Source organism: Ipomoea triloba, chromosome 10 (assembly GCF_003576645.1).
Source record: "Ipomoea triloba cultivar NCNSP0323 chromosome 10, ASM357664v1".
Lineage (NCBI taxonomy): Eukaryota > Viridiplantae > Streptophyta > Magnoliopsida > Solanales > Convolvulaceae > Ipomoea > Ipomoea triloba.
This window is the reverse complement of record NC_044925.1, coordinates 26,483,643-26,506,173: the sequence shown is the minus strand read 5'-3', so window position 1 is coordinate 26,506,173 and position 22,531 is coordinate 26,483,643. Positions and strand designations below refer to the sequence as shown.

Below are 22,531 nucleotides of genomic sequence, written 5' to 3'. Positions count from 1 at the left end.
TGTGGTGTGTGAATGTTGATTTGTCTTTCTGTTTTCATATTGTTTGAGTGGGGGGACCTCACCCCCAACCATCCTTTTCTTGGTCTCTCCTCTCTCAACATCATGCACTGCCCTTTCTCTATTCTTTTTTTATACTACACTAGTATCTGCATCTTGTCATACGAGACTAATCCAATCAAGTCTTGGTCAGGTCCTGTTCAGAAGCTACTCAAACCCTTCCCACCTGAGCTAACACTGTTTGGTAAAGCATATAACTAATGATTGGCTTGATTTGAATCCCAGTTCTTTTAGTTTGAGCCGGTTCACTATGACAGCATAAACTGGTTTATCTCATTGTGATTCTTTGTCGGTTACGATTATAATGAGTGGTTTACTCAAGACACATTCTTGAGTAGTGACTATGAAATTATGTTTAACGTAACATCCAACCAATCATAATATGTCATGTTAGTGCAGAACATACATCTATTATTTTCCAAGGATTAATACAAGAGTATCTATGCAATACAAGATGGTTAGAATGAGATTCTCATGGTTGCATAGGGCAGTCAAGTGTCCCACATCGAACTAGACGAGAGTACCCCAAGATGGCAGTATGAAATATAGGGAAAGGAATTCTTCCTTTCCAATTAATCATAGCCGTGTGATTGACACAATGCGAACTATTCTTTCGCCTTTTACTAAAGAATACCGTGTGTTAGTCACGATCAACGGTGTATATTAATTTTTGAAAGGATTTCCTTCGGGGAATCCTACAATGCAAGTTTCAAACGTTTGAATGCGTTTATTGGGCCCAATTTGTGTGCAACGGTATGGGGCTTTCTATTAGCCCGCATGTGTTCTGATTTGAATGTTACCCGGCCCACTAAAATAACAATCAATTGTTATACTGTGAAACCAAGCTTGATATATAAATTTCAACTCAATGATTAAAAAAAACCAAAAAACACAATAATCAATAAACCAAAATAAGAATCACTCTTATTTTAAAAAAAATTTAAAAAGAAATTAAAAAACTATTTACCATAGGGTGAAAGTGGGCAACTAATTGTGCTCATCATCAATTCATCATGCACATTTCAATCTCCAACCCTAGAATTTGGGGATGACTTAAAGACTCAAAGTCAATGAAGTTGAGACCAAGACCAACTGCATGGTTTCTAAAAGATATAAAACAACTTACCTCAAAATAGCAATGCTAAGTACAAAATAAAAATGACATTGATTTGATTCATCAAGGATTCAAGGTTATCCTATTACCATTAATAACCAAACACATATCAATTATTTCATTCATTATTATGGCAAAACAAACAACGCATAGTACTTTGCTTAATCATTGTACTAAGCCCCACTTGACCTATGAAATGTTGTACCTCCAAGCCTTAGGGCCACTATCCCTAGATAAACCATTGGTGGTGACATATCATTTTCTTTCTCTTTATTGTTGTTGGATGCTATATATATATATATGTGTGTGTGTGTATGATGATGAAAATACTTATTAGAGTGTAGTATTGGTGAAAAATGTTATATTAATGTAAGGAATGGGGTTTCTTACTGATCAATATAATGGTCAATAAGCATGCACGTGAAGATTGAAGCAATATATTTTCTTTATCGATGCAATCATATACATCCAATCATCTCCTTGCTCTCTTTTTAAATAGAAAATTTCATGTATGACGGCTTGTTAGAGAGTGGTTGATATAGAATGATAAAAGAGAATCCCCGACCTATCAACCAATGGTCAATTGATGCAGTGATGCAATTTTCTCTATGAATAGTGAGAATTATATAAACACTCACCTTTTACCATTTACATATTACCCTTTATATAAGCTTTTTAGTTTATCTCATTTTTTTAAGTGCACTCTATTTGGGTGTAGTTGTAACTATATATAGTTAAAAAGGTTGCATATATTTTTGTTTTGTGAATTTTATTCCAAATGTAAGTGTTTGGCAGAAAGGTTATTCAATATAGTTGTTGATATTATAGATTAAATGATTTATTTTTACATGTTTGGTTGTAATTAATAGAGTAATTAATAAGTTAGATTAAACAATGTAATGTGTAATCCATAAATGTAGTAAACAACCTTGTATATAGATCCAACCACAGCAACACCACACTATTTTTTTAAGTGTCCCTAGGATTTCCACCGTCGAATACAGTAATTAACCCCCTCACTGAATTGTATGCACCTCTTGAGCAATCCCACAGCTAATTCAATTCCTAATCGTTTCAAACCCGACTAGATCATAATTTAAAATGTAAAAGTATCAAATTTTTTAAGGGTATCGATAGTATCAAATACAATTACGTATGCATTAGTACATGCTAGTCTTTATAGTTCATGCAGATACACTAGAAAATAATATACATATACACAACACTAGCTACATTGTCATTGATATGTTTGTCACTGTAAACTTTCCTAAAATTATATATGACCATACGGATACGATTGGTCTAGTGCGTGTAAGATCATCTCACATAAGACGAATCTTAAATAGGTAATGTTTATAAATAATAAGTATTACATTTTCACGGGAAAAATATTACATTTCCAATAATAATTTTTAAGAAACAAGTAATACTTTCCAATGAAAATGAAATAATCTATGACCAAAGAAAAGTTGGGTAAATTAAGCTTTTAGTCCCTCAAATATTAACCATTATACAATTTAATCTCTTGTTTTCAATTTCAGTCAAGGTAATTCTCAATTGTTTTATTGTGTAGTAAATATAGTCCCTCAATATATAAAATGAAAGCTAATATAAGTGTTGCTAGTTAACAATATAAAATTATTACATTTTCATTAAAAATTATATATTTAAAACTCTCCTCGAGTGAAATAGCCATATACAAGTTTTTATGAAAACGACGTCCCGCTGACTCATAAAAAAATAAGAATAAATCCACTAGCACATCAATTATATTATTAGTATATGCATAATTAGATCAATGGTTTCTTTCACAATGACGCCACTGCAATCAATTGCAACAAATTGACTTTAAAAAATGCTGACATGCAGTGGGCTAATAGCACAAGGGATATGTGGCCACCAGCCATTAACCACCATTAGTTTGATCAAAATAACATTCGAAATAATTATGGTTAATACCTACTTTGATGACTGCATAATTAATGCTGAGAATCATTACTAAGGAAATGTTTGGCAAAGCATTTTGAATGGTCCACCTTGAAAGGATTGAGGAAGAAGAATTTTATATCCATGTTTGTGTATATATGCATGAAACTGATCTGGTCAACAAAGTGGTTTTGCTTTTCGATTTTGGGAGGGCTAATATAAGATTCTCGTTTAGTCACCAGACAATTTGTTTAATGCCGTAGCTGTATATATGTTTTGCGATTTGGTGAGTGGACAGTGTCATATGATTTAGAATTCTATTAGGATTCTCATAATGGTATATTTTGACTGATTATAATTAATCTTGTGCTCACTCAACTTTTAGTAAACAAGATTATAAATTGACCAATTGATGGATGTAATATGTAATATAGTAGCAACCAAGGAAATGAGAAAGTGACACAGAAAAATGGCAGTTTTAAAACTTGGCAAAAATTTATGTGGGACTGTCTTACGGATCTTTGTCCGTGAGACAGGCTGTGTTAAGATGAAATGTAATACTTATACTAGCAAATGTAATACTAAATCAAGAACAAAATATTTATTACTTATATAGGAAAATGTAATACTTTTAAAGAAAAATATAATACTTTACATTTTTCTTTATAAGTGCAAAATTACTTATAAGGGAAAATATAAGTGCAACATTACATATAAGTATTACATTTATAAGCTACTATGTCGAGTTTTAGCAATTACTTTAGGAGTTTAACAAAATTAGCTAGTCACTTTGAGAATAATTGAGGGGAGAAATTTCGTGTGCTTATATTATAGTTGAGGAGTAAAAAAGACAATATCACTATAATTCAGGAGTAAAAAATATCTTTTTTTTTTTGTTCATAAATATTAAATTTAACTAGTTTAATATTTCAAAAAAAAAAAAAACACTATAGAGTATAGAGGTATATACAATATGCAACATATATGGGTCTATAAGGGTTGGAATAAAGAATAAAAACTTGTGTTTGTTACCCAAAAATTTATTTTAATCAATTAGACCACTTAGAAAAAAAACACAACACTTGAAACTTTTTTTAATTACGGAAACAATCCTGAAACGTTTTCACCAAATTTTCTATTAGTTTCTGAAACTTGTTAAAAATGTAAAAACGTTTCCTTTTAGAGAGTTCATTATCTTTTAACCTAGTAAAAAGTATACAAACATAACCATAATATAGAAGTTATAGATCTATTTTCATGTGATTTGTCTAAAACCTCATCTCATGGTTCGACACCTCATCGAGCATTATGGTAGGGAATCAAGAGCTAGAAAAATGGTTGATGGAGAAGTATGATTGTTTGATGGAAACACAGGTGATGTGATGGCGCAATCTGTAAGAGCAAAAATTAGGATTGGGGAAATAAATTAATGTGAGCCCACTCATTTTGTGCTCTACTTTGGTGCTGTCGCTTTCCTCACATACATGGATCATGCCTACCTGCGTCTAGCTCGCAACTCCCAAGGAAAAATCACTGTCCGAGTAATGGCTCACCTCGTCATAAAGTGAAATTTATCTAATGTATATTGTTAAATAATATCTATAATTTTCTCATTTCTCATCATTTTAAAAAATCGTTGTTCGAGTCCCTGAAAAGACTTATCGAGTGAGTGGAGGGTGAAACATGATTCTCATATATGAATGTCACGAGTTTGATTCTTGTTGATCAATACTCTTTTAATCGAATCAATAGTACAAGATCGATCTTTCTATTGTGATTAATTACACATAAGTGAGGTTTACTTAATAGTTAATTAATACATGTCTAAGGATAGTGATTACCATTTTCACTGCAAAAATGACTGCCCAAATGGCCAAATGTCTATATGTTGCCATTCTTGATTTTTTACAAGGGTGATATTTATTATGGTAATATTTTTTAAAATTTACAATGAATTTACAGTCAAATAATGATTAAAATTAAGAATTAATTTTACTTTTATTTACATCAAAATGAAAAGATTTTAGTTTTAAATTTAAGATTTTGCGCAAAGAGTAACAACTATTACAGTAAGTCTTTATATTATATATATAAGTTTTAATAATAATTTAATATGAGTTTCGCAGGTAAAGAAAAACTTTGTATTTTCAGGAGAATGTGAGGAGAGTAAAAAATAAAAATGGCGTCAGGAATCCAGAATCTTAGAGCACACGACTGGCTGGACGTCCTGACAAAGCTGTCACTCAACATTTTCCCAATATTTATTTAATAAAAAATATATTATTATCCTTTCAAAAAAATATGTATTATATTGCTGCAAATTTTATTTTTTAATTAACAATCCACATTAAAATACTCTTCTGTCAATATCAAACGTAAGCAGCGACGACCCATCCCATGATTCAATAATTTGCGTTGCTGTCCAATCCCATTTTAATCACTAATTAAATTACATATCAAATGCTAAAATTTATTTTGTAAAAAAAAAAAAAAAATCTCTAACAGTTGTGTAGTCGTAGATCTTGTCAAATATGGATGATTAATTATTTTACAATTCTGAATATAATTATAAATTTAGTGTGTATTGTAATCTTTTATAATACAGGGTCGTGTAAAATGGTGAAAGTCGATGTGCTCATAAAGTTTTTGTAGACATGGAATTAAGGGTTGTGGAGAGTGACTTTGTATAGATTGTTGAATGGCTAACAAGAGGTGCTATGCTTCGGGGCTAGTTATTGAATATTTTAGAAGATTATAGACGAGAATAGCACGTGAGGTCTAGTTGGAGTATAAGTTTCGAGAACAAAATTGACATGGTAATCATCATCTTCTTAGGGATTTCCTCACTCGTGATTGATATGTGAAATGATTGGAAGTTCTTGCCTTTTATCACTTGATCAATTCATATTGCGAGAGGGTTACGTTGTTACTTATTACCAAGTCTCATAGTCCCAATGGGTTCTCGTTTGAATTTTGTTTGGAGTTTTTCTTTCCATTTGATGTAAAAAAATTAAAAAAAAAAAAGAGGAAATTTTAAAACTTAAGTTTGTCTTCAAAATTAGAAATGATAGATTACTTTATATCAATTCTTTTTATTAATAAAAAAATATACTACTTCCTACTTCCTAGTGTGGTTGAGCTTGTAACATAGAGTTTTTTTTTAGTAAATTTTACATTTTTTGTGTGATTTCTAATACACACCATCATATAGTGACTATATATTTTTGTCAATCACAACTAACCACTACTTAATCATTTAGATCTCCACTTAATTGCTTTGAAAATATTATTACTTCTATGCATACTTTTTATCCTGTCTTCACTTTGATTCCTAAATTCATTTTATTTAGTCTCATACTTTTTTTTTTTTTTTGGATAATGAGATTAAATATAAGTCACTATCTGATCTATCACTTTCAAATAATAGAAAATTAAATTTTGGTAAAAATAATAATTTTCATAAAAGACAAAGTTATTTATATGATTTGACATTCTAAATACAAGTTACACAAAAATAATGAACATTATAGAAAATATATCATTTTTTGTTAAATACCAAGTGAATATATGTACATACATATTGATAAAATAATATATCGGTTGCAAAATAAATTGTGAAGTGATATTTAACCTTGAGAATCTACTTCACTTGTTGGATTAGCCTCTTGGAATAATTTCTTAAGTTTGAATGTAATGCTCATCATTAACATTTTTGTTGAAAGTTCGGTGTGTATGTAGCAAGAAATAATTATCAACATAAGATAGCTACCGCCATTGAGAAGAAAAAGAGGGAATTAAATGAAGAAGGGTTATGAATGTGAGCCATCTAGGGTGGATCACCATAAATGTCGGCATCTCATACAATCATACATGCATAACTATTTTAAGTGACATTTTTATAGTCTTATACCATTATATAATGCCTTTATTTCGAAAATGATGTTTCTTTGATCTCAAAAATTATTATTGATGTAGTATGTTAGGTGAGTTGTCCAATTGACAACACAATTAATTTACTAGGTCGCAATTCACATGAGCTGCACAATAAATTATGAAGTGGTATTTCGCCTTGAGAGTTCTCTCCCTTAATGGACTAGCTACTTTTTTTAAAAAAATAAGTTAATTCGTTAAGTTTGAATATTTATTATTAGTGCTCTCGTTGAAATGTCAGTGCATAGTAAGAAAGAATTATCAATCGAAAAGTAGTTACTACCATTGAGAAGAAAGAAAGGGAGTCAAAAAGGGATCCGAATATGAGCTTCTAGATTAGTGAATCACCATAAACATCGACTTTTCATTCATGATTATCTTATGCGATAGTTTTATAATATTATACTATTTGTAACTTCTTTATTTTGAAAATGATGTTTCTCTTATCCAAAAATTATTATTGATGTAATATGTTAGGTGAGTTGTCCAATTGGCTGCACAATTTACTAGGTCACCAAATGGAATTTGATTTTAAGATTATTATGTTATGTTATATTTTAGATGAAGTATATACCAATTCTAAACCAATCATTCAACAGGAAATCTACCCATCTGTAGCCCATATATGGGATCACATGGGAATCACTTTGCTTTCAATAGTTGAGATTCTGATTCTAGACAGTGAATCCTACCCGGTATAAAATAAACTAAAATAACAGTAACATCATCATAGTAATTTTTATCAAATTCTTAACATACACCTTAGTATTCTAGTTACATGCATAATTTTATTATTATTTGTTCTCGAATGCAATATTATATTGAGTTTGTTTAATTGTTACCTCAATTCTAGATTTCTAATAAGGCTTTCGCTTCAAGTTATTTCCTCTCCTAATATGAATTATAATAATACAAAATGAAATTTTGCCAATCGAAGGTTTAGAAGACTGTTGTTGGAGATTTGAAATGTAGTGTTGATTGTTACGTAAGTATATAAGAAAATATATTCTTGATAAGTGTTTGATTCTCATTGAAGACATATGTTGTGTCGCAGTTAATGGCTGGTAGCTATGGCTACTGCGCAAGCAAGTTGTATAGTTGATGGTTGGCGATCCGCTACTACTATGAAATTGATGTATGGTAAATGTTGGGAGGGGATTGTTAGGCAGAGACGCAAATTTCATGTGAATTCAAAACTTGATGCTATAAGTTTCGAGATCGATAACAATAAGCATTTGATTTTTAGTTTTATTGGTTTACGAGGCAGATTACAATTTAGTAAAAAAATTATTGTCTATTGTCATGGCATGCTTGGATCGAAAAACAAATAAAAATAAAAATAAAAATAAAAATAAATACAGAGAATAGGAAGCTCTTTTGTGTTGTCATGGCTTATGTAGTGACCATGGGCAGCATGCCGGGCCATGTATGTATGTATTTCTTTTTAATATTGCCTAGTAAATAATGTACATGTCTATAACCTAGCCTTGGTACGATGGTCTGGAAATTTAATTTTCTTTGACAAGAAATTTCTCCCCTTTGTCCTGCCTATTGCTGTAACAACAGTCGACTATATGGCACTTTGTCCCCACATTTGGTGGAGATCGATATTGTGATTGATTTATTCGAAATGTAAATCGATTTTGACGTATAATTGATAAGCAGGTCGTTAATATAATTGTAAATTTAAAAGATTGATTATTGCATGTATTTTATGTTAGATATTGAGGTTTTTTTTCAACTCTTTCTCGAATAATATTTAAAAAAAATTGTTTAAAAAGTTATTTCGATTAATGTTATAATTCAACATGGTCTCGAATAGACATTCGACTTTTATGGGGTGTTTGGTTGGACGGAATTGTAATTTCATTTCTACCAAACTCCATGGAATTGCAATTTTATGGTTTGATCGGAGAAAATTGTAATTCCTAAGGTCCCCTAAGAATTGCAATTCCATGGTGAAGTATTATTATTATTATTATTATTTTTGAAAACAGTACGTGAAGTATTATTATTATTATTATTATTATACAATGATTCATGTCTACCAAACAATGTAATTTAAATTCTCATTATATTCTTTTCCTACGAAATTATAATTTTTTTCCTCGTTCCAAACCAAATGTCCTGATATTTTTTTTATAAAAAAATTATGATTAGTATGGGAGACTATGAGGGTATGACGTATGGATGTGTCTACTCTATCATGAAATTAAGCTATCTTTTTGGGATATGAGATCTTGATAAATGATAAGTAGTCATATCTACTATTAGGGAGTGGGCTAGTGTATGTATGTATATATGAGATTCATTGTATTTAGTTTTCTTATGTTGTGTATGTTTTAGCATATATATCTCATATTATATTGGCTTTATATGTCTTTTCATTGTGGCTGAGTCATGCTATGACTTTTGAGTATGATAAGGTTACTTGATTTATTATTCTTTTTAGCTAGAAATAATTTGTAGTTACTCGAGAGTCTATATCACGTAAATACATTCCTCCTTACTTTTTATTTAATTTTATTTTTATAACGTAACTTTTTTAATTGATATCGAACAAAAAATAGGCAACATTCTTTTATTGCATTTTTCTCAAATAAAATCAGACATCCGGTGGAGTTTAACTCTTTAAAATACAATTATCATTTTCTTTCTTTTAGTTATTTTTAAAATCTTATATTTGATAAAGGGAGTGCTAATACAAATTTAAGATTTGCCGTTCGTTGACTCTTATAAATGATGTACCATATTAAAGAATTTTGGGTAATATGAATCAAACTCCGCATGAATGAAATAATAACCTAAATGACCTTGTGGTCAAGTGGCACGTAGTGATCCTCCCAAATGGAAAGTCATGAGATCGAACAAACTGGCATCATCCCCTTTGACCGAAAGAGGTGACCAAATGGGGGACCATGATTCTGGGACCAGATGGTCAAGGTACATAATGTTTCTAGTACACTTACCTCTAAGTGCAGTTCATTCATAGATATATTATACCAGAAAATGTTAAATTAATCATAACTCTTTACTTTTTTCTCCCCCGTCAACAAAAGTATAGGGAATATACTGGACGACCGGACCATTTCAGCTATGATCTCAAGCCTATAAAAGGTGTTGGCAACATTGAATGGAAATCAACACACCATTATTTCAATTCGGATTTTAAAGATCAAGAAGAATGGCCTTTTGGAATTGCTTCATGGAAAAGTCTCCCCCATTCAATAGTCTTTTCTGATCTTCGATCTTCTTTGCATATATACACTCAGACGACCTCCAACCACCCATTAATTCCCAGTTGGGAAGAAAAAGCAAAATTTTGTATGTCGTGTCATTCGACCCAAGAATTTATTCATTTGAAAAACGTAAGACTCCTTAGCCAACAAATTAAAGTCAGAAATCATATCCTCTTGGTTGGCAACGTATAGTAAATACCGGCATGGGCATGCAAAAGCAAGTTCCGCATGCATTGGGATTTTGTGTGTGAAATTGTATATATACTCCATCCATCCATCTTGTTTTGTGTATAATGTCTAGGGTTAACTCAAATTATTTATAAAGTTGATCATTAGTTTAACAATTGAATAGTAACCGAGATAATTAAAATAATATGAAAAGAATATATGCTATATAGATGTGAGTTGTCTGCACACCAAACCAAGTCATGTGCAAACTAAAATAATTATTCTTAGATCTAATTGTATCTCTAGGTAGCTTGTTTGTGTATGAAAAATAAAATGGAGAATGATTAGTAATTTAGTACTATTATTGATAGTGATCAATCAATAAAAACACAATGTTTAAGTGGGATTTATAAGGGATGTATGTGTTTTCGAGAAGAGAGGAGTTGTGGTGGTCTTTTTTTGGCCGTCCAGATTCCAGTGATAGAAAGTTGAATATAAATTGATTGGATCTCATCACCTAAATCGCCCAGGCCAATTTATCTTCCTAATGAGAAGTTTGGTTTCAAACCCCGGTCCAAATAGGAGTATTCCATGCTATTGTGCCTATTACTATATCTCAAGAATTTCTTGAAATAAATTGATGTCGAGATTTGTGTAATGTGTAGCTTAGATTAATATATAATTAGATAATGGCATCCCATGGCACAACAGAGTTGAATTGGTTCATCAATTCAAACTAAGATTAATGTTTTTCATGCCGTTAAACAGATTTAGTGATTTACTCATCCACCAAGACTAACTTCAAGATAAAAATAGACAGGCTCGCATAGGCAGATCAATTGGTCGGGTGAAGTTTAGGAGCAAAGATAAAAATAGACACGTCACCCTTTGATTATCACATAATAGTTGGTCATATCCTTGATTACAGCTGAGAAACCAAGTACATAGGAACCAAAAAAAAGGCAGATGGACATGGATCAAATGCAATCAAATAAAAAATATGTATAGATTTCACTTGAATTCGAGTATTATATATATGTTGTGCCAAGCTGGCCAGCATAGGATACTTTTGACAACCCTTTGCCCTAACCACTAAGCTCTGGTGGTACTTGGATGCTGAAAGGGTCCACGCCTCGCCAACCCAACTGGTCCAAATGTGTCCTCCTCCTTCACAGACCACAATTGCAACCTGACGTGGACCATCTCCCAATCAATCCACTTTCATTAAAAGATTGCATCATATCATATCCCGCCCAATCCCGAGTACCTCCACCTACTCTTATCTTGAACCAAGTTTTAATGAAATTACAAAATGTGACTGGATCTCCAAAGTTTTGGTGCCCTATTACTCTACCAGCTAGGCAACGAAGCAGAGCTACTAATTCATTGTGAATTATTAGTCGAATTAAATTACATAGGTTTTGGATCGTGGAACTCCAGAATCTCGGTATAGTTACACCCGCATACATCCAAGCCCTTTGGTGAAACCTGCCTTGTGATCTTAGCCGTCAAAAGATTACAATTAGATAAATCAATCTAGGTTATTATGTTGTTTGATCCATAGCTAACTGGCTCACCAACTCAAACCAAGAAAGTTAATAAATAGTTCATATGAAAAGTCAAACTTGGAATCTTGTGATTATTAAACCAACTGTTGGACTAATTTGACTGGGTTTCTCCAACGTTGTACTTATTAATACGATAATATATACATACGTGGTAGGGCAAGTACAGTTGGTGCACAATACACTTTTTATACGTGCGACATGCGCTATATATGTCTTTCGTCCGCATGTGCCAAATGGTTACTATACAACCTAAATTACGTTGCATGAAACATGCAATCTCAAAACAAATACATACACTCTTCTTATATATGTTTATAAAAATGAATATTTTTTAAAAATACAACAAGAATTTAAGGGAAAAAGAAAAATCAATCTTTTCAACCTTACAGCAACTTTAAGTGATGCACGCAGGTTGGATGTGAGTATTTTTGGGCCCTTGGCCGGACCTTTGTTGCCCACTGATGTTGAATTATGATGGGAAGCAATTTTGTTCACTACATAGAAACTAAGTCAGTTGTGGGACCCACGTTGTCCCCTCCTACATTCTGGACCGTCCAATGTGCCCTTGTCATTTACAAAGGCTGTGTCTTTCTTAATCTTACAATGTCTTTCTTCATTATGGGTTTTATTATTTATTTATTTATTTATTTACTTTTTTTATAGGCCAGTAGGCCACAATTATGGAGTATTATACTACGAGGAATAATACCTGTACGTTTTCTTGATATTCCGTATTGATTTTTATGGCAAATGTCTATGTAATAGAGATTCATAACTATTATTAATTATTTTACGAGGTAAGTTGTTGGTGCGTTTTGGGTGAAGACGCACCTCTTAACCCTAGCTGACAAATGATCACAATGAGGTAAACTAACATAGATTACGTTGCCTAGCTACTAAGAAGATCAATAAATAGCTCCTATAGAGAGTTGAACTTGAAACTTTATGATTATCAAGTTAACTACTGTTTGACTAACTTGATTAGAGTTGTTTTAAAAGTAGATAAATTACATTTTTACATATCCCTTGCTCGAAATAATTGGTAGCTTAATTGGTAGAATATGACGCCAGGAAACTTCAACATCGTACACTTGTTAGGCCATTGAAGCAATGGCAAGTAGAAACTATAAACTGAGCTTTTTCCCATGTGGAGTGTGGGTCATCAACAATTACTATTGATTGGGGATGTTGATTGAGAAGCATATTTCCTGTTTTTGTCACCTTCGAATTCTATTGCTGTTTTTTAAAACATTTATTAGTATTACTTTTCGTTAAAAAAAAAATTAGAATATTAAACTCTACATCCTATAATTGTTAATAAAACAAAAACTATAAACTTATTTTGAATTGGGTGATCAGTTGAACTAGGTAAGAAAACAAAATACTGATATACTGATACATGGCCATAAATAATGTTGTTTTGTGATGTCATTTTCAAAAGTATTTTACCATAAAATGAAATTGCTGACAAGTTGGGTACTTGGGTTAATACCTCCAATTCCCATTAACAACTACATGACACATACATTGCATTGGCACAAAATTTTCGACCTTCAATCAGCTCTTGTTTTGGAATTAATGTACGTTATTAATTGCGTTTTGTAGTTATGCTGACCAAGGGTTTTGTAAAGTTGACAATATTTTAACAAATTTATAAATCGTGTTGAAAAAATAATACTTTTAACTCTGAATTATAGTGATATAGTATAGTGCACTCACATTTTTTCTCTCAATTGTTCTTAATATAAATAATTTTAATCAAATCCTATCATAACCGTTAAATATTGACAAAATAGTTTGTAACCCAATTTGAAGAATTTTTATATCATTTTAAAATAATGTCTCCCTTCAATTATCCTCCTAACAATTAAATGAGCCATCATGTCTCTTTAAGTTACAATTACATAAAAGTTACAATTTTATGTCTATGCTCTATCTATATTTAATTGTTAAAGTTGTGTAAAATTAACCACTTCCATTTTAACTTTTAAGAATCAAAATGTCATTTTCTCAATTGGTAGCTCAGTTGGTCACATGGGCAAAATTTAGAAAAAAAAAATATCAGTGATCAAGGCTTACCAGTAGTGCAGTAAGTAAATGTTTAGTCTCTATTTTCAACTGAGTTACCATAATTTACATCATTCTAAATGTTTTGTCGTGCCAGTACATTTCCCTCTCGAGATTGGGAATTCGAAGAAAGATAAATAAAGATTAGTCCTTTCTTTTAGTAGAGGAATCTAAAATGTGGCTTTAGTAGAAAGATTTTGTTAATCAAACCTTTTAACAATTAAGGTAAGTACATTCTACTTTTCACTTTCGACTGCAGAAAGTTACTCTTCTATCATCACTCCCCTGACATTCACAAACCCAACATCGGATCGGATCGTCTGTAATATTCCCACCCGCCATTTTGGCACGTGTACAACCGCCCCCTCCAAACGCGCGTAGATTTCCGTCAAATCATTATTTTTTTTGAAGATAATTATATATAATAAATAAAATAAAATAAAATAAAATAGTCCCACTTGCATTTGTTTCTACTTTTCCTTTTTATTTTTTTATTTATTGATTTTACAGTTTCGTACCCGACTTCTATTCTCACCCCGTTTTGCTTTTGTCCCCATCGTAAAATTTCATAATCGCCATTCATTAAATGCAGAAGAAATGAACCCCAAATTCATATGAAATGCAGGGTGGGTCCCCTTACATGCATGATCTGATGCAATCATTTCTTATATATTCAACTTCACCGCTCTAAACACAGTCTATGCTAATTTGTAGCTTTCTCTCTTATGGGGCTGTAGTATTCACTTCACACTCATACAATTCAAATACTTTTTTTTTTGGGTCGCCGGAAAATCAAGATTCCGATAACCCACATCCCGGGACTATACGAACGGGTGTTCTTGTGTGTGTGTATATAAAAAAGAAAAAGATTGAATTTTCCGGGCGTGGGTCCGGGTAGAACGGAGCCGGTGGTGATGAAAAATGGCGAAGGGTCGGAAACTTACGGCGAGCCGGAGCGAGATGCTGTTAGGGAGTTACGGTTACAGTAACGGTCATGAAACGGGGAACGAGGCGTCGGAGCTCGGGGAGGACGACGTGTGGCAAACGGTTGAGGAAATGGTCAACGGGGACGAGAGTTTTGCGGAGGATGGGGAGTGGATGCCACGCGCCGTTCCCGAGAGTAACGGTGGGTTGGGCGGTTTCAGGAGCCGCCGGTACGGCCCACGTGCGGAGCACGAGCACCACCACCGGCGCCAGCAGGTGGGCGGGCTGTCATTGGCGTTCGACGACTCCGGCGGCAAGACGGGATCGTCTCGGATCGTGCACCAGTTCCGGGGACAGCAAGATGGCGTGGCGGCGGCGGCTTCGCCACGTGGGCGCCACGTGGCTGCCTCGGCGCCCGTGAACGTCCCGGATTGGTCCAAGATATACCGAGTCAACTCGGTCGAGTCGTTGCACGACTCGGACGACGCCGTGGACGACAACGACGAAGAAATGGTCCCACCGCACGAGTACTTGGCCCGGGAATACGCCCGGAACCGGAAAACCGCCACGCACTCGGTGTTCGAGGGCGTGGGGCGGACGCTCAAGGGTCGAGACCTGAGCCGAGTTCGAGATGCTGTGTGGAGCCAAACAGGATTCGATGGCTGATTTGATTAAACTTTCATCAATTCCAAGTTTTAGGGTTAATGAGATGGATTATTGTTACGTTACTAGTGAGGTAAAAGTGGGGAATGGATTAATATTGGTTATTTCCTTATTGATAGAGTGATGTTTTTCCTAGACAACGATCAGGCCATATTGGTTCAATGTTAACAACGATTTAGACTCAAAATTGTACCAATTAAGTTGGAGTTTGGGAAAAAGTTTTTTGTGTCATTTTTTTGCTGTGGAACATAGTGAAATCTGCTTCAGCTCAATCATGACTGGTTTTGAATAGTGAGGCTAGCTTAGCTTAGTTAGCTTGCCTGGATTTATAAACTGCTGTGCCACTTCTGAAATATTAATAAATGAAGATTGTTTATGGTGATAAATATTCTCTTCTTAATGAAAATTACCTTCTTTTTGGTTTTAAATGCAATCCACACTTTTTTTTTAAAGAAATATAAAATATAATAATATATAAGTCGTTAGATAAACAAGTAAATCTAAAACCGTGGATAAAGATCACAATTTGAATTGTAAATATTCAGTAAGTAAATTGTGAAGAATTCATTTTGAAATTAGGTGGACTCGGGTGCATGTATAACTATTGTAAAACCGTGGCTAAAGATCAAAAGAGACCCACCAAATTGAACCCAATTGCTTATAGGTGGAACATATATGGTTGATGGGGCCATTGGTGCACAAGTGAGCTTAGGCCCAAATGATAAGTTGAAATGAATTTGAAGGATTTTTATTTTTTTTTATAACATTTGATGTTGGCTATAATTAGAAATCATTACTAATAGTTTTTTATATTGTCATATATGATATGCATGATAGTATTGAGTATCGGTATTGACCAGCATATATATATATATTGGATTTTTAGAATGATAGGGATAAATATGTAATCAAAGATTTTGTAAAATAAATAATACCAGTTATTATTTTTATTTTTAATATATGATATTTTTAAGTGTGACACTGTAACGTGAGATGGAATTTTGATTATTGAAATGAAAGATTTGGAAAGGAAAACATGAATAAAAGGGTGGGTAGTTTGTGCCTTATCTTTTTGGAGAAAAGTACATAAGCTCATTCTTCCTTCTCTCTTTGCCATCAATGCAGCATAGAAATGTTCATTAAGATATATAGAGGACCCCGCAGTTGTCACTTATCAACTTAATAACTGTTTTTGTTTTATTATTATTATTATTTAAATCAGAAAGAAAGAATATATTTAATTAATATTGATAATCTTAATAATTGTGTAAAACTCTTATGATCTTCACATACATAGCATCTTAGCATGGACATAAGAGGAGTTTCCATAATCTTAACACCACGTTTCTACAACAATATTATATTAAGGACTTAACAAGAAAATTTAAATCTCGATCTCTATCGATATGGGTAACTTGGATACTTCATTGTTAATTCAATTACTCTATTACTATAAAGTTTTATACATACTATGTGATGATATGGATAACTTGGATCACTCCTTTGTGTTGTTGGGCCTTTTCTTTTAGTTGGGACAGGTCGGTTGGGTTAATTCGCTAAAATATTAATGTTGTTTCTTGACTTGTCTAAGATGTGTGAATAAATATACCCAATGGGATGAAAAATAACTTGACAATTGCAAAATTGCAGGCAACAAAATTTTCTATTATGAGACTTTTTTTTTTGGTGCTTCAGAGACTCAATCGAAAGTACTATCTAATCTTGAATTGCGGTGCTATGAGCGTCAGCCCAAAGCAGGTCTTCTATGCCATCCGAGGCGTTGTCAATAATGCTATTATGATGCTTTATACGGATTAATATTCTTGAAATATTCACATCAATATTATTTGGCCAATTATTCGAGAAAGCAATGTGGACTTGATACCATTATTCACTTATTATGTCCCTTCCTACTTTTGTTTAATTAGGGACTTAAAATTCCTACTTTAAGAGAATATAATAAATTTTGGCCTGATTTTCAGTAGATGCTCCATAATTTGATATGATATTACAACATTATTATCTACCTGATATGACTATAATAAATAGGAAGACAATACTAATTAAATTTCAACTAAGTTGGTCAAACATTTAATTTGTTAAGAATAAGATTCTAAATTTGACTATCCAAAACACACATTTCAATAGCGTGGCGAACTTTCATAAATTAAAGAGTATAATAAATAAATATTTATATTTAAATAATTAAAATAATCTTGATTATTAGCTAACATAACGATAAACATGTCATATTTTATTAACTCAGGGTCCTTAAGTAGGATATGTGTTGCACATATTGTTTTGAAAAGTTTGTAAGAATATATTCCATTTAGAGTTTAATTATATGATTTTTATATTCTTTTACAAAATTTAAAAATATTTTATAAAAATTATTTAAATTTATTAAAATCTATCATTGATTGAATTCACTCCTAAAATAGATTATCCTGGTCGCAGATTTGCACTATCCGGTGATGAAAGACAGAGAAAATTCGATAGAAAGATGGAACAAGAATCCCGGATCTCACGTGACTAGCACATGACTAAGAAAGGCTAGAAAAAAATGGAGGCTCTTAAATGCACTCCTACCTAAAAAAAAAATATGAACTTGAATAGAGGGTATTTATGAGCCTACTTAAACTCGAAGCATGTAAAAGAGATTATGGTGATGGGGAACATAAATGGGGGATATAAATATATAATCTTGAGTGATAAGCCAATGAAATTGGAATTTTTGTGCTTAATCTTTGGTGGGGTCTTCACACTAATTTGGCCAGCTGTTGCTTATTACTGCTTTTGTCCCCACCCCCCTCCTGCTGCGCAACACCTCATTCATGGCTTCTGATTTCTTCTATTCCCACATACCCCTTCTCCTTCTCCCCAAAAAGTTCAGTTCTTGCTCATAAATTTCTTATCTTTTCTGTGTTTTCTTGTGTTTCCCACCTGGTTGGTTTGTGTTGGGAGTTCTGGGGTGAGGAGAGTAGGTATGAGAAAGGGGGTGGCCTGGACTTGGAAGCTTTACCATCTTAATGTTTTTCTGCTTCTGCTGCTTCTCTGTGAGTATTTTTTTTTGCTTTTTTCTGTTAATTTCTTGCTAGCTTCACTCACTTCTTGAATCATTAATCTGTTCATTGTTATAGAAATGATATTTTTCTTCTTCTTCTTCTTCTTCCCAAAAACCCAAGTGGAAAATTTTGTTTTTGGGGTGTTTGCTGTATTGGTTGTTTAGTTCTGTGTAATTGCTTGTTTTTTCTCTCTCTTCTTTTTTGGATGTGGAGAACTGTAAATGGAAAGCTGGTTGTTTTGGCTTTTCTAGAATTGGGTTAGCCTCAGATTTTGATTATTGTATTGTTGCACTGAAAGTCTGAAAGAGATATGCAGTGTGATTTGTTGAATGTTCATTGACTAGAGGAATGGAATTGTAGGTGGTTGTTAGGGAAATTGTAGGGTTTAATGTTTTTGAATCATAGTTCTTGCAGTTTGCCTGTTCTTTAGTGCACTGATTAGTTCTTGCAATTTTCCTGTTCTTCATTATCTCTGCTTCATGTATAATTGTATATATATATACAGTGGGGACTTGTGAAATGCTGGGATTATTTTGTGTAAAGCTCATAATATTTGTAAGGATATTAGTCTGTCCTTTTGTAAATATTAAGCTCTATATTGCTTACTTATGTTGAATGTACTATTTGTGCAGGCCTTCATGATGCCTGTTGCAGTCCATTGAACAATCTCAAGAGTTCGGGACGTCCAGAAAAAACGGGGAATGGTCTTTTACCTCAGACCTCCCCAACTGCAGCGCCCGAGGCTCAGCCGCTTCTTCCTCTTTTGGCGCCTTCTCCATTGGCACCATTCACAAATAGCACTGTCCCAGAGTTGTCTGGTCTGTTAGGTTTTCGGAATGTGTTAAATTCTCGGTGGCATTATTATCATGAAGTTTTTATTTTTTCCCTCGCCCGAAGAAAATAACATAAGTAAATCTCTTTGTTTCTTGGTTTTACTTTTGCAGGGTCCTGTCCGTTAAACTTTGCTGCTCTGGGAAGCATGATAAGCATGACCTCGATTGATTGTGCTGCTCCATTTGCAAAGTATCTAGCGAACGTTATGTGTTGCCCGCAACTGGAAACCACTCTCGTTGTGCTTGTTGGCCAAAATAGTAAATATACGAATACACTTGCTTTAAACGCAACCCTTGCAGAGCATTGCCTCTCGGATTTCCAGAAAATTCTCGAGAGCAGGGGTGCCAATGATACGCTACAACAAATCTGCTCGCTTAACCCGTCAAACCTCACTGAAGGCTCTTGCCCAATCAGTGATCTTCACGAGTTCGAAGCCACAGTGGACACATCCAGCCTTCTCTCCGCCTGTGGGAGGATTGATCTTGTAAACGAGTGTTGCGAACAAATCTGTCAAACTGCTATATCAGAAGCTGCTAGGAAGCTTGCATTAAAAGCTTATGATCTTCCGAGTATGGGCGGATCTCATGTACTGTCGGACCAGTCGCCTAGAGCCAATGACTGCAAACGCATTGTGCTCCGATGGTTGGCAAGTAAACTTGAACCTTCAGGTGCAAAAGACGTTCTTCGAGGGCTCTCTAGCTGCAAAAATAATCGAGGTGAGAACATATTTGTTGCTAAGACACTGTTCACGAGATTAATGCTTATGACATTATAATCTTAAGATAAGATTGGACCTAGGTCACTCAACTAACTGGGTTGTAATTCACAACAAACTGAACAAGCTCTGATACCATGTTATATAATCTAAGATTGGGCTAAGGTCACTCAATTAGCTAGTCTAATCCATGGCTTTTTATAAACCCATATGTTCTCTATTATATTTTCAATGTAGGACTCTTAACACATAATATTGATAATCTTCAATCATGTTAAGTATTGGTGCTGATTGTCTTTATTAAATTTAGGGTCTCTATAGAATGCCTCATTTCTAATAACATTATTGCTCTTTGGTTCTGGATTAGTCTGTCCTCTGGTTTTCCCGAACATGGGCCAGAGCATAAAGGCGTGTGACACCGGGATAAATAACGAGACAGCATGTTGTCGGGCCATGGAGAAATACGTTTCGCACTTGCAAAGACAGAGCTTTGTCACTAACTTGCAAGCTTTGGATTGCGCTGCTTCACTTGGTATGAAGTTACAGAAAGCCAATGTTACCCAAAACGTTTACAATCTCTGCCATATTACCCTCAAGGATTTTTCCGTTCAAGGTCAGTACTGATTCAGAATGCCATTTGCGTATTGTGTAACATATGATGAAGATATTCACCCGATGATATGCTAACATGAATTTGTGGTTTTGTTGCATGGTTTTTATCTGGGAATCTTCGAATGACTTGTCCAGTTACGCCAGAAGGTATCTGTCTATTCTCTTGATGCTAACACTCGCTTGTAGCTTGTTTAATCATATCCCGTTCTCATGTTTTGTTTTTATGGGGTAGTTTCCGGGTGCCTTTTGCCTAGTTTGCCCTCAGATGCCATACTTGACCAAACCACCGGGATCAGTTTTGTCTGTGATTTGAACGATAACATTCCAGCGCCTTGGCCATCTGCATCTCAGTCGCATGCTTCAACATGCAATAAAAGTACGATTACCTACTTCGTCTATTTACTCTTTAATTATACTTTTATCCTTAGAGTGGTCGTCTTAAATTTGTCATCTAATAATAAAAAAATTGAAGAAATGTATTGCTGCCTTCTGAACTAATATATGAACTTTTTTCCTTGCAGCTGTCAGAATTCCTGCACTTCCGGCTGCTGCATCTGGGCAAACCGGTAAGGACATCCATTTTGAGTTCCTTGGTTTATCTTGCATGAATCCCCGCCTTCCCGGGTCCAAATTTATTTGAAAAATGGTGAACTATGTATGAAAAACGCTATATCTTAATCTGGAGCCACTTTAAGATCGAGGAGCTGCTCTTGTGCCTGCAAAATTTCTAACCGGAACTTTCTGTTTTACCATATACACGTGAAATCTATTACAATCCCCACACATTTTCGCCTGATATGATCTCCAACATAAACTTCTAAGTTCTCGTATTTTGGCAAACAAGATAGTTATGTTTCAATTTCATCTGCTTTCTTTGACAGAAATTTTTGTTTGTCAGGTCTTTACATTTCATACACAAGGTCTCTTCTGCTCGTAGTAGTCTCGACATTGCTTGTGCTGCTTCTGCCCTGAATTCGGTTTAACCGTTCTTTCCTCTCACTTTGTATGGAAATCTTATGTGACTGATCCTTCAATCATTGAAAGAAACAATGGTAGAAGTCAGAATGGTGAGAATTATGTTTCAGATCAGATGTAATATGTACAAAATGAAAGAAAAATGGTGCACCTGAGCTGCAATCTTGGCAGGTGCTTGGAGGTGGTGTTCATTTCAGAGTTAAATTTTGTCTAGAGATTTCAGTATCACAGAAGATGAATGGAATTCCATGTAATTATCTCTTCAACTCTTCATATATATGTATGTAAAATTCTGAGAAAGCATTGAATTGTTTCACCTAATGTATAACATAAGATGAGATTTGAATGTAATTGTAAAAGTCAGTTCTTGTCACAAAATCTAATGTTGCTTCTATAATTTGGCTGATGTTAATTAGATTCACCCTGTGCTTTTGAAGTGATATTTATCATATATGAGTTCAACGAGAACATGCTCTTTCTTCAAAAAATGATGACTAATCACAATCGTCAATTAAGGTTCATCAATGAAAATACCTTGTGCGACGAGTTTGATCAATGTTAATAAATGACGTATGCTGTTATAATATAGTATCTGTTCATATATACTTTCTCAAAGTATTGAAGTTATGCTCCACACTACTGTTCAAATCTGAGAAGTCACAGCTTTGCCGCTC

The 22,531-nt window shown here is 33.7% G+C and overlaps 2 protein-coding genes and 1 non-coding gene across 3 annotated transcripts; all 3 read left to right on the top strand.

Annotated features, from left to right (window-relative positions):
* Positions 1 to 637: 637 nt before the first annotated feature.
* On the top strand, positions 638 to 753 carry LOC116033734. The gene has a single exon (XR_004100907.1). It is a non-coding gene; the product is annotated as a U5 spliceosomal RNA (small nuclear RNA).
* A 14,022-nt stretch (positions 754 to 14,775) lies between these two features.
* Positions 14,776 to 16,042, top strand: LOC116031470. Its single transcript, XM_031273690.1, has one exon. It carries the CDS (start codon positions 14,991 to 14,993, stop codon positions 15,657 to 15,659), a length of 669 nt encoding a protein of 222 aa, XP_031129550.1. The 5' UTR covers positions 14,776 to 14,990; the 3' UTR covers positions 15,660 to 16,042.
* Positions 16,043 to 18,340: 2,298 nt separating this feature from the next.
* On the top strand, positions 18,341 to 22,254 carry LOC116032906 (uncharacterized GPI-anchored protein At1g61900-like). The gene is made up of 8 exons (XM_031275643.1): positions 18,341 to 18,712; positions 19,354 to 19,539; positions 19,666 to 20,271; positions 20,638 to 20,883; positions 21,018 to 21,029; positions 21,115 to 21,258; positions 21,404 to 21,448; positions 21,781 to 22,254. The coding sequence occupies exons 1-8, from the start codon at positions 18,643 to 18,645 to the stop codon at positions 21,852 to 21,854; spliced, it is 1,383 nt and encodes a 460-aa protein (XP_031131503.1). The 5' UTR covers positions 18,341 to 18,642; the 3' UTR covers positions 21,855 to 22,254.
* Positions 22,255 to 22,531: the final 277 nt, after the last annotated feature.